Below are 12,983 nucleotides of genomic sequence, written 5' to 3' on the forward strand. Positions count from 1 at the left end.
ATATCTGTTTGAGAGGAACTGCTGCACTATGGGGATTATAAAGTGGTAAGTACTCCCATTTTAAGTTTATAGCCAACTCCCTGAATTATTATGTGCTTCAGGATCATGTATGTTTATTCCTAATACCCCTCTCTGCATACCCACTTCTCTGTAACTATTGTTAAAGTCATGAGCGCTAATTCTGTGACCAGCATTGAATGAACTATGTTCCCTTGTCTTGTTTAACAAACTTGATTCTAAGTCTAAATATGTGTTTACAGTTTCATAGTAAAGACTCATTAGCTGTAAATAATATTATAAAGTGACTTCTCAAAATTCACAAACTTAAGTATTTATCAAATTTTATCAATACTTTTTGTACAAGATTGCTACAATAGGAGCATAACTTTTCTTCTTATGTTAAACAGACAACATTATTATACTATAATAGTTAATACTCCATTAATTTTGGCAGAAATAATTGCTCAGGACTGAAACCTGTTGCAAAAGATGCAAGTCCAGCAGTTGAAGCAGTCAGCTTGGTGATGTAAAGGAGTTTGGTACTAACTAAACAGAAAATAGATTTGCATCCCCATGTCAACCTCTTCTTCTTTCCAATAATGCTAAAACATAGCACTATCAGTCACTGAGAAAAACTTCCCATAGTGCCAGTTACCTCCATCCCTGAAGACAGACAAAGCCACCTTTATTACTGTTTTCTTGTCCTTGAGCTACTCTTCAAGTCGCCTTCTGCAGCCTGCTTCCCATGGAAGAGCTAAGCCTACCTCTCCCCTCAAAAAATGTTCATAGGAACATCTTGTTCAATCATCTTTGCTGTGAGCAAAAGCCTAGATCCAAAAGAAAAGTCTGTCAAACTAATGTACAGAATGAGAAGTCGGAAATGTTACCGAATTTAATGAAGGGTTAAACTGGACATAAAGGACCATCATAAACACTTGTTTTTAAAATAATATACTGACAGGGAGGACGCAGGGCAACAGGCAAAACTAAAACTGCCTAGCTCTAATTTCATTGACATGATTTTCCAACTGCTACTGCAAAGATGTATTGATTTGTCTTTGACTTCAGAGAAGCAAAGTCCCCTGTCTCAAGTCTCACAGCATTATTCTTCATCTACTTCAAGTTGTCTGAGAAACAGCTTTGAAATCAAGACCAAACTGAACAGTGAGTTTCATACCTTGCACTCACCATCACAGCAGATTTTTTTAGAGCATCACTTGGAAAAGCTTCGAGGACTTGCTGCTGTGTCCTGCTGGTTCTGAGAAACTTCTGCCGTTTCTGGTACCAGCAAGTCCACCAGTTTGGCATTACACTAAATTCCCAGTGCCTCCATTTCTGACCCCTTCAAACAAAAACAAGCTGCTCAACAATGTCTAATCCGTGCGTCATGTAATCCTGCTTAATACTCTACAAACTCTGGGCAATATTTGGGTAGTTTTTAAATTTAGCAAAGAACATCCTGGCCTACTTCAAAGACACCCTCGCCTTGGGTAGCATCCGCTAGAAACGTCACCCACACGCATTTCAAACAAGAGAAGCAAACGAACAGGAACGCAGAAGAAAAAATTACGAAAGACAAAGTAAGACCCCCCTGGCCTAGTGAATTAATAAAAACCTGGAATACTACAAATCAGATGCCTGGAGAATGAACGCGTTATGCAACCACCAAGCACTCCAACCACGTACAGATAAAGAGGTGTCCCTTTTAACGCAGCCTCGGACCCACTGGGCAGAGTGGGACTGAGCCCCTCGCCAGTACTTCAGACTCCCCTGGGGATGGCTGACAGGTAAATCATGCACGTGCTCCTGCCATCCACACACAGCTCTGAGGTAGGAAATTGGATGTCGCTCCGGCAGGGAAATGGAAAATCCCTTCTTTGAGGCACCCTTCGCTTTCTGCAACGTAATTATCTCAGAAGCGCCTCTCACCCACCGCAAGCGCTTCCGAAGAAGCCCAAATTAAATTCCATGGTAATTCTCGCGCATACCGTCCTGACCGTCCTTCCTCAGATCTTCCAGACCCTGGCTGAAGGACAAACGCGATCCTGTTTTGTTTAGGCTGTCAGGCAGACAGCCTCCCATCATTAGCCTTTTGTCAGCAGCGATGCCGGGGTAGATTACTAGCGCAGCGCCTGTCGTGGCAGGTGCATGGCCCTGGGGCTGCCATCTGCCAGGAAGGAAGTGTTCTCCTCTAGGATGCTGAAGAGATTGACAAAATGTAAACAAAACACTGAATCATTCCTAATCTATGGAATCAAGCTATTACGTCGCTCTTCCGCAACGTGGACGGTATGATCAGAGGCGGGGGCTTCAGTCTGGGGCTTGTTTTTTCTTCCTGTTGACTACTTTTGCGATTGGTTTACTAAGCTAATAATGCACTCTAAACTATTTTTTACATTAACTGAGACAAGCAAGTCTGGATTTGACAGCAAACAAACCAACCTCGTACTAGAGACACATATTTTAGAAATTACTTCTCTGCTTTCAGCTTCTGATGGGCTTCTTTACATCCCGCATTGCCCTTCACTGTGTGCAAAAAACACCTTTTTTTTTTTTTTTTTTAAATATTTTTCATACACCTATACATAATTTTGGGCTGCCATCACCGATAAAAAAAAAGATGTTTTGAAAAAAATGCAAAATTTGAAAATAAGAAAAACTGGATAGATAACAACTTAGAGCATTGTCTTTGGTCTTTATTAATAATTTTCCAACTCTCACGATTAGACCAAGCTATATATTCTAAATTCTGCTAGTTTTGCTTTGACTGGTGCTGGTGGTCCATTTTCCATCGCAGCAGCCAGGCAGCAGCACTTCTCCATGCGGAGGCAGAGGCACTTACCGGAGCAGTCACAGTAATGACTTCAGGAGCATTACTGCTTCGTGTCCAACACAGGGGGGAAGGCACACCACTGCTCTCCTCAACTGGGCCTCATAGGTTATTCTGTTAGCACCCTATACTCGAAGTGTATTTTTTAAGTTATCCTCCGTAAAGGTGCGAGTAATCCTTACGTTGCTTTTTCTAAGTTTTCAGTCATGCTAACAATGCCTAAACCTCAAACACAAACACAGCCTTGCAACTAAGGGACTCATCCTGTGTAAATGAGCGTGTAAACTGCACGTATCGCCTAAACCAGTCACCCAGGTTTCTTCCAGAGCTGACAGAGATGCAGTCAAGCTGAGGGGAAAATTCATGCTGCTTTCTAGTAGGAATTTAAAGTAGGTGGGAGGAGCCTTGGTGGCTCTGTTTACTCCTGCTGATTGTAGCGAGCGCCTAGAGCACTACTGGGAGATGCACACCGTCAGGCAGCAGAGACAAATACCAGTGTGAAAGCAAAAAAAAAAAAACACAACACAAAAGTTGCCCTTTGGACAGGCTCCAGGAGGAAAACCAGTCTTTTCAGCAGTTGGCAGCAAGGAACTACTCAGCTGAACTTGGCTTTTCAAGGCTGCCACTCTTGACCCCCTACATACATACACACAAAAACTTTAAAAATAACTGCGTACCAGACAATGCGCACACAAGCAAAACACGACTGAACTCTGGGGTCAGTGCACCATCTTTTAAAAGTGAATGGATGCTACTGATTTCCATGCGCACACAGCTCACTTCTAAGCAAACACTCTAAGAAACAACAAAAAAACAGAGTTGTGAAACCCACAGAATTGCACATCCCAATTCATCAAATAAGCTGCTCACGCTATACTGTTACTGCACACACTTTGACACCTAGACACAAAGAGAACAAGTGGACAACCACTGTAGTCCATACAACATCTCAACAAATTAGGGGAAAAAAAAAAAGATATAGCCATTTATTTATATGTTCAGTACTTCAAAAAGAAGCGCATTATTGATGCTTTCTCAGTGCTTTAGAGAAAATCTGATATAACCAGAAAATACCTGAATGTATCTATGCTGCCACAGAATAGGGAGGAAAGTTACATTACATGCACCGAGGACAGCACAATTTTTCTGTGGATGCTTGCTGTGTTTAAAGTTTTAAACCACTTCAGCATCCCGGTATAATTATCGCTATTTAAAACTAATAGTAAAGTGAGTGTAAAGAAACCCATGTTATTCTCCCCTTATTACAAAAACAAAACAAAAAAGAAACAAACACCACCATATAAAACATGTCCTAATGCTCCCTCTGTTCAAACATTCCTTCATCCATTTTACTCACAAGTGAACGTTAGTCTCTGTAGCTATCTTGAAAGAAATCAAGTAATCAGAAGCAATCATCAACCTAAGCATTTCCTCTGCCTTGAGCAATGACTGTACCGGTTCATTTTAGAACAAACCCACCATTCAACTCTGTCTATAACAATTTATCTTAAATGACTCAAAGCAACCATGACATTCTTTATATGAACAGTATAGCTAAACATAATTTAGAGTATAAAGCAAAATAGAAGTCTAAAACGTGTTACAAGTTTTAATATTCTGTCTGCTTGTAAAAAGCTGACGTCCGTATAATCAACATCATTTAAAATATCAAAGGCTTCATTTCATCTTAGATAAACTCAGTTTACATTTTGTTCAATGAATGGCTCTGCTCGGTTCAGACCTAGCCATTTTGGTGTGGTCACCTGTAAAATGCAATTTTAGAGACAAGAAGTGCATTCATAGAGGCAGTAAAAGACAACCTCAGATTTTTAATTCTTAGTTCAAGAGGTGAAATCCTACTACGTAAGCTATTAAGAGTAGTTCAGTTCTTTCGGGTGTTAATTACAATGTTCTCAAGGAAGTTGTCAGTAAGAGAAAATACTACGCTTACAACTACTTTATTCAAAGAAGATCTTAAAACGTACAGATTTCTAACACAGCATATAGTTCTTTCAATTATTTTAAGGAGTCATTTAGACATGAATGCAAGTTTTGGAAACGAGACAATTAAACATTCTCATGTCGCTCTGAGAACCAAAACTTTATGGCACTTGGCACAGTAGAAGTGAAAAGATCTTAATAATTCATTGTGCAAAGTAATCTAAAAGAAAAAGGAAACAAGGGTTATGTATTAAATAATCTGAAATGCCATTAGAAAGACACAGGAAGAGATTTCTTAAGATAGGCTTTTTATTGTTTAGGCGCAATCATAAAACCCTCACAAAAGTAAGAGCTAATTGACAAGGGGGAGGTTCATTATTATCAAAAATCACCTTATTACGATCTTAAGTAGATGCATTACAGATGATGACTACTTTAAATAAATCAAGACAAAGGAAACTAACACAGGAGGAAACCACCCTCAGGTTTTTTGCATCATTATACATAATATCTGTTCAGTTTTGGAAAATTAGACCAACTACTAGAAGCATTTAAAAGTTACAGAGCATTTTGTTAACAGAAAACAGAATTAAAGATAACACACCCAAGTATGGTGTTTTCAGTCAAGCAAAATTCCCTATTACACACCCACTAAATGGGAATTTTACTTAGGAATTCCAGGATTACACACACAGGGTAAAATCTTAATCCCACCAAAATCGAGACAAAGCTCCCACTTCACTTCAATGGAGCTAAGATCCTCCATAAAAACTCAGCTCATTGTTGGGTGTGACCTGTCATAAATACAGTGGAATAAATAATTTACACTATATGAGAAAATAACTGTAAACGTCTCCATAAATAATGAAAACTATACACAGTTCACACTTTTTTAAAGCAAAAAAGCAATCGTCATTTAAGAACAAAGGCTAGCTAATTATCAGCATGTAACAAGAGTTTTAACTGACCAGTAACAGTATTATTTTATTTACATGTTGGACGAAGGCGTTTCTCAGATTCTTAAGCATTTGCACACTTTCAGAGTACAGTAAAACTAAATGAGCTGATAATTTCGAGCAACCTTTTGATTTTTCTGTTTTGACTGCTATTGTGGTGGCAGGAGCTTGCTCTTGTCGCGACAGGAGAGAATCCCAGAAGCGCAGCACTGCTACAGCAGAGGTCAGGTACTGGCAGCGGAGACAAGCTACACGTGGAAATCAACCACCTCCAAATGGTACAGATAATTTCCATTCAAATATTTATCCACATGAAAACATGTTGATTGCTACAGACCTTTAGGAAGCATTCAAATCGATTTTTTTCATCTTTTTTTTTAATGTATTTTACACTGAATTACAATGAGATTGTTCGTATATCCTGTATCTGAGATGTTCCCCTGTTCCAACTACTAAACATATACGGATCCTCCATTGTTTTTTAAAAAAAAAAAAAAAACTCCCTAGAAAGCTCCCTCTAGTTTTGAAGAAGTAAAGCTTCCCACTTTGATAATATATTCAAAAACAACATCTGAAAAAAGTGCAAAGAGCTAAGTAAACAATACTGACTATATACAATATAAGCAATCTCTTGTACAAACCATTAATTTACTAAATTAGATTCTCTCAAATCTATCAGAATTACTTCTGTGTTAAAGTAAGTTTACTCTTCCTTATGCTCAAATACGGTTTTCTTTAAATTGTCTATGTATTTCTCTGCAGAATACGAAAGTCTTAGTAATTTCCCAAGCCACAACTTTTGATATTTAAATGCACTGGCACAATACTAAATCGTCTTTTTAACAGTGGCAGAAGCAGCTCTGTAAACAAACTTCAGTTTGTAGTCCTAACAAAAACCAAAAAAGAAACTCAGAAATTTGCAGAAGTCGATCCTACGTACACTCCTAAGATTCTTTGTGATATATTCCTACTTTCCCGTGCTATGACTCTCGCAGTCAGTCTGCCACAAACACAACTGGCATGAAACCCTGCATTTGACATATAACCCAGAACGCTGCTGAGGGATGCTTGTGCAAGTTTTTTCTTACCGCCCTGGCCTGATATTGGCTACAGCAATCCCCGAGCAGAGCGAGACTGCACCGATGCGCAGCAGGCGGACACATTTTTCAGGGAAACAGAAGGATGGGAAGGAGAGCTTTGCCTCCTACGTGGAGATTAAACCTCGACGAGTTTACCCAGAACGCTTCTGGATGCGGTCGACATTTATAAGCTTAAAGGAAACGGGGGAAATAAATACACATGCAGATTACATATTAAAGCAAGTCTATAACTACCCGTGGATAAATATACAATTAATCCCTCTCCACTGTACACCGTGTACCAAATTAACGTGGCTGTGTTTATTGCATTACCCTTTTGTTTACTTTCTCAGAAGGACAGCAGTCAATTCCCCCAGCTTATCTGACTGATCAGCTGCTCTACTCCTGCTTTCCGCCTGGGTGATGGAAACGCCGCCATCCACGCCAGGTTTTCTCTGTCACTGGCTCCCGCTCCCCTCCCCCTGCTCCCCCTCTGCCTTGGGGTCAGCAGTTTGGAGACTGTTGTGGAAATCTCTCCTTCCCAGCACCCCCTGGCTTGCAGTTGGGGCCGTAGGTGGCTTAAGACAAACCCCTTGTATCTGTGAAAAATCAGTTTTTTTGCAAATAAACACGCACGGTCGTTTGCCAGTGTCCTGGGCTGCGGTCCCAAAGCTGCCCTTTTAGATGGCAACGCCACCAGCAGCATCCACACCGCTTTAGGTCAAGACACACGAATCCCGAAAATGACTCCAGCAAAAATAAAAGCGACTGACAAGGAACACTCTGCCCCCAACCCTTCGAGTCATTCAGCGTAAGCGTTCATCCTTTAAAACTTTGCCATTTCATTCAACAATCCTCTCGTCTTAATTAGGTTCAAAGCTCGCTCTGCCAACGGCGGATCTCTCATCTTTTCCATCTTCCTGTACTTCCTATCAAAAGAGAAAATATTTTCTTCTTCAAATCAGCTAGCTAGTTAGAAAACGGAAAAAAACACGAGTGTAGCTCTACAAGCTGTCACTTTCTGAGTATGATTGACGACCTCTGTCAGCACTATGAATGCAGAAGCAATACCTATTTACCTCCAAGCAACTGCTTCTGCACGGTATGTCACTTCACCCCGCTGGACCCATAAACATCTATTACAGCTATATATGCATACAGGTTTAAAGTACCATGTCTTGCATAAATGCAACAGCAAAGAGGATCCCTACGGTGCCTCATCATTAACTTTTAATCCTTGACAGATTGGCTGCTCTGGGCCCTCCCCAGCTACCGCTCACTTGTGTGCGAATTCTCGCTTGTTAAGAGGAGGCGGGTTGCTATTTGGGGGGGGGGGGGGGGTGCTCTTTGTTCTTTCCTAAAGAAAAAAAAAAAAAAAAAAGCAAAAAGCAGGAAAAACAGCACCTCAACAAAGGAACAGCTACATAATTAAAACAGAAATTCTCCCTCGGCCCCCAGTTTCGGGTTTCTTAGGCTTGCTTTTGTCTTCGAGCAGCCAGCGTTTTTTCGACCCACTCCCAAGCCCGCCACCCAGCCGGTGATTCCCAGCGGGGCCCGGCTGCACGCCACCACCGTAGGGTCGGCCTCGGAGCAAAATGTGCAACGCGACATGGAACAGCTCAGGCGTACGGCGTCTTCTGGAAAGGTTTATTTTTAAGAAAAAAAAAAAAAAAGCATTTCACATTCCATGCTCACCATGATTTACTGTTAAACTTTTGCAAGAGATAAGAGATTTCAAAATCAAGATATTAAAATAACCCTCCTCGTTTTGTTGCGATTGACCTTCCCAGCTAGAGTGCCAAGGATTTTTTTTTTTTTTTTTTTTGTAATCTGATGGTCTCACTGCAACAATTCTGGTTTTTAACTCAATCGTTTTACATTTTTTAATGGTATGTAGAAGCTGCATTAACATAAACTATTTTGGTCACAAATTCCAAACACTTTCTGAAAACCTTACATAAGAAAACTCTGAAGTATAACCCAACCATGGTAACAGTGTAAACATCAGCTTCTATTGAGGTACCCAGAAGTACACACTCGTAACAGCACAGCAGAACTTAAACATGAAGGAATATCCCCCAAATTAAACTTCTTCCTTATACAAAGAGAAAGCCAGTTCCTCCAGGGCCACTGATTTCAGGATGGGTTTGGGAAAACAGATTTTGAAGGCAGGAGGCCCCGGGGGAGTGCCCTCCGTGACAGAACAGGGTCCACCCGTGAGGAACAAACACATTTAAGCAAAGCCACACACGTGGCAGGCACCGTCAGAGGTAGCTACTCACCTTTCACAGCACTTGCTTCTTTCAGGTTGTGAGACAGAAAGTCTATGCTGGCATAGGCGCTCGTCTCCACTCCGTTGATACCTCCTTTCAGGACGTGCCTGGCTTTCGACCTGGCTTTGTCACAGTTTGCCAGGGTCCCGTCCACCACGTCGATGGCAATGTAGTTGAGGCCGTTCTGGAAGCCGGCCGAGGTCTCCCGGCACATGGGGCTGCTGCCCTGCTCCTCCTCCAGGCCTTCACTTTTCCTGAGGGACACGTTCTCCACTGAGGCCGAGTTGTGCCTTTTGGGGTTGTGTGCAAAGGAGGGGGACACGGGGGTCACAGTGGTAGTGGAGGAGAAAGTTTCCGAACTGTGCCTCCTGCGCCCCTGGGGGTCGGCCCGAATGACCTTGGCCCCGCGGTTGGGGTCCGGGGGCGGGCTGGCAAGAATGAAAGCCTCCACCCCAGAGAGGGTGAGCCTCTTCACCCCAGCCGTGGGGCTGGTGACCCGGGCACTTTCTGGCTTCTGAACGATGGGTTGGGGCGGGGTGGTGGCCATGCCAAAGGTCATCTCGGTGTAATCCCCGCCGTCGGACGGGCTGGACAAACAAGTCACCCCCACAGCCGCTTTCAGGTAGCGCCCGTCGGGCTGGCTGGTGCTGGAGGAAGAGCCCGGTGAGAGCGCTTCCAAGGAGCCCACCGAGACCGTGCCCGACTGCGAGGGCGACTGCGAACCGAAGTCAATGTTCATGTAGTCAGAGAGGGGGGAGCGCCTCTGCCCCGTGCCCGAGCCCAGGGAGGAGGCTGGGCTGTCGGCGGGCAGCGAGGGGGGCGAATAGACGGCGGCATCCCCGAAGTCGATGTTTATGTATTCCCCAGGGCTCTTGGGCTCGGGAGGCAGGGGGTGCTCGTTCATGCTGGGCAGCATCGTCCGCAAGGTCTCCAGAGAGAGGCGGCTGGGCCGGACCGCCCGCTGGCACCGCTGGCTCAGGAAGCTCTCGGTCCGGCTGTGCCGCAGGGGCGAAGGCACCGTGTGGCTGGAGGGGGCGAAGGTGCCGGCCGGGGAGGGACCCGTGCCGCACACCGCCTCCTCCGGGATCATCCTCCCCGGGGAGTTCATGAAGACGTACTGGTCGCTGTCCTTAGCCAGGCCCTGACTCTTGTAGGAGCGGGGTAAGGAGCTGTATGAATAGCAGCCGGGTTTGGGGGGCTCGCCAGCCCCGTGCCCCGCAGGGGCAAAGAAGAAGTCCGGGGGGGTGAGGGAGGGAGCCTGGGGCCCATGGTGTGGGTCCCGAGGGGACATATTAATGTAGTCACCGTTGCTCAGCCTCCCGTCCGAGCTCTCCACGGACAGCTTGGAGCCACACCACATCCTCATGTAGCCGCTGTCATCAGGGGAACTCTCCCCAGGCGAGCTGGTCTTGTAGCTGCTCCCGTTCCCGGGGGACCCACCGCCCACCCCGGGCCGGGGCTGCAGGATCTGCTTGGGGGCGGACACGCTGGTGGGGCTCATGGGCATGTAGTCATCGCCTCCCCGGCTCCCCCGCCCGAGGGCCGCGGCCACGCCGGGGGTCATGGGCATGTAGCCATCATCATCTCCCCCACCGCCTCCTCCTCCTCCTCCTCCCCCTCCCCCCCCTGCCGGCGGCCCCAGGTTGGTGCTGCTGCTGCCGGAGCTGCGGTGCGAGCCGATCTCGATGTCCCCGTAGTCCTCGGGGTAGGGGGTGTAGGTCACTTTGGGGGATGCCGCGGCAGGGAAGGAGGGGAAGAGGCGGCCGGCGCTGCCGGCGAAGGTGGCGCGCATCAGCGTGTACTCGTCGAGGGAGGCGGAGGAGAGCTGCGGCGGGGGGGGCCTCTGCCGGCACGGGGTGGTCAGCGAGTAGGTCCGCTTGCGGTGGCCCCGGTCGGCCGCCGGGTCGGGGCAGGGCCGGTAGCAGAGGCGGCCGCTCGGGGGCCGCTCCATCGCCATGTAGCCGTAGAGGTCGGTGCCGCCGCCGGGGTCCCGCGCCGGGGGGGTCTCGGCCACCGACTCGGGCGTGTTGCTGCGGTTGCTGGCGGTGGAGGAGGAGGAGAAGGGCCGCAGGTCGCCGCCGGGGCTGGAGCCGTACTCGTCGAAGGACATGAAGCCCGCGTCGCTGGGCGAGCCGGAGACGGAGGCGCTGCCGCTGGACGGGCGCTGCGGGTGGTGCGGGTGCGCCGGCTCGGAGCCCAGCCCGCTGCTGGAGGACAGGCTGACGGGGCTGGTGGCGGAGGGGGGCGAGTGCGAGGCGGGCATGGACATGGAGCGGCTGCCCTGCAGCCCGCCCCCGGCCAGCACCGGCAGCAGCTTCCCCGCCGGCCGGGCTCCTCCGCCGCCGCCGCTCAGCGTGTGCGAGCGGCTGAGCGGGGTCCGCACGGGGCCGGGGCTCATGGGGCTGCCGGCGGCGGAGCCCACCCGGCAGCCGTCGCCCTCGCTGGCCGTCCGCACCCGGCACGGCGTGCACTTGGGGCCGGCGGCCAGGCTGTCGGTGCGGGAGCGGCGCAGCAGCCCGGTCTGGCTGGGGGGCAGGTTGACCAGGTGGTGGTGCCGGCGGCCGGGCACCGTGATGGGGTGGGTGGCCGAGGAGCCGCCGGCCCCGCCGCCGCCGCCCGCCCCGCCGGAGGAGGAGGAGGACGAGGACTGGCTCTTGCTGCGGGGCCGGAACTCGGACAGCTCCTTGAGCGCCTTCATGGCCTCCAGGATGGTCTCGTGGATGTTCTGCGCCACCACCGAGTCGTCCGCCTGCATCCACAGCTCGCCGGGCCCGGTGGCGGCCGAGCGCCCCACCTCGATGAAGAAGAAGCTGTCCGAGTGGCCGCAGCGGCGGATGTTCATCAGCTGCAGCGTGACCGACGGCAGCTCGCAGTTGAGGCGCACGAAGCCGATGGTGCGGGCCGAGAGGCACAGGCGGTGCACGCCGGTGAGGTTCTTGCTCTGCCCTAAGCCCTTGGGCTTCAGCGTCACCTGCCAGACCTCCCGGTAGGCGGCGGCGGCCGGCGTGACCAGCCCGTAGTTGAGCTCCTCGCCGGCGGCCGCCAGGGAGGAGGCGGCGGCGGCGCTGCAGGAGGCGGCGAAGGGCGACGGGAGGTGGCGGCGCGGCGAGCCCTGCCCGGCCGCCTTGCCCTCGTTGAGCAGGTCGGTGAGCGCCCGGTACCAGCCCTCCTGCTCCTGCTCGTTCTCGGCCGCCACGGCGAAGTACTCGTCCTTGGTGTAGAGGGCGATGAGGTACTTGTGCTTGGCGTCGGCGCGCTTGTTGATGTTGAGGCACGAGTCCAGGGCGATCACCCGCTTGGGCGCCCCGGACTTGTTCCTCCATTTCTTCTCGCTCTCGTAGTACTCCAGCCGGGCGCCCCCCGCCTCCTCCCCGCCGCCCGGGCCCCGCAGCACGAAGAAGCGCTTGTGGCCGTGCTTCTGCTTGCGCAGGTAGCCGCACTTCCTCACGCCCTGGTTGTTGTTGTTGTTGTTGTTCAGGTTGGCGCCGGGCGGGGAGCCCGGCGGACCCAGCACGGCGGGGCTCGCCATCCCCGGCCCCGAGGCGGCTCGCTGCCTGCGCCGGGCCGGGATGGGCGCCCGCAGCGGGGACACCGCGCTAGGAGGCAGCGGCGGCTGGTGCTGCCCCGGCTTCCCCGGCTGGGCTGCCGGCGGCGGCGCCGCTCCTCCTGCTGCTGCTGCCGCTGCTGCCGCTGCGAGCGCTTCCCACCGCGCCGGGCTGCTGCCGGTGCTGCTCGCACTGCTGCTGCTGCCTGCGCCGGCGGGAGCGTGGCAGTGAGTAACGCATCGCGCACCGAGTGCCCCAACTAAAGAGCAAAACAACACGTGACCGCCGAGTTACCGAGGCGCTCACACACCGAGACGGGGCGGGACCCCGCCGCCGCCGCCGCCGCCCCGCATTGGCCG

General features: G+C 49.6%; 1 protein-coding gene across 1 annotated transcript in view; it reads right to left on the reverse strand.

The window, feature by feature from the left end:
• Positions 1 to 12,608, reverse strand: part of IRS2 (insulin receptor substrate 2) — a 29,979-nt gene extending 17,371 nt beyond the window's left edge. Inside the window, exons 1-2 of the mRNA XM_050712956.1 lie at positions 10,736 to 12,608; positions 9,089 to 10,675 (exon numbers count right to left, since the gene is read on the reverse strand). Coding sequence (XP_050568913.1) covers positions 9,089 to 10,675; positions 10,736 to 12,608 — 3,460 coding nt within the window. The remainder of the gene's footprint in view (positions 1 to 9,088; positions 10,676 to 10,735) is intronic.
• Between the last annotated feature and the right edge of the window lie 375 nt (positions 12,609 to 12,983).

Source organism: Cygnus atratus, chromosome 1, assembly GCF_013377495.2.
Source record: "Cygnus atratus isolate AKBS03 ecotype Queensland, Australia chromosome 1, CAtr_DNAZoo_HiC_assembly, whole genome shotgun sequence".
Taxonomy (NCBI): domain Eukaryota; kingdom Metazoa; phylum Chordata; class Aves; order Anseriformes; family Anatidae; genus Cygnus; species Cygnus atratus.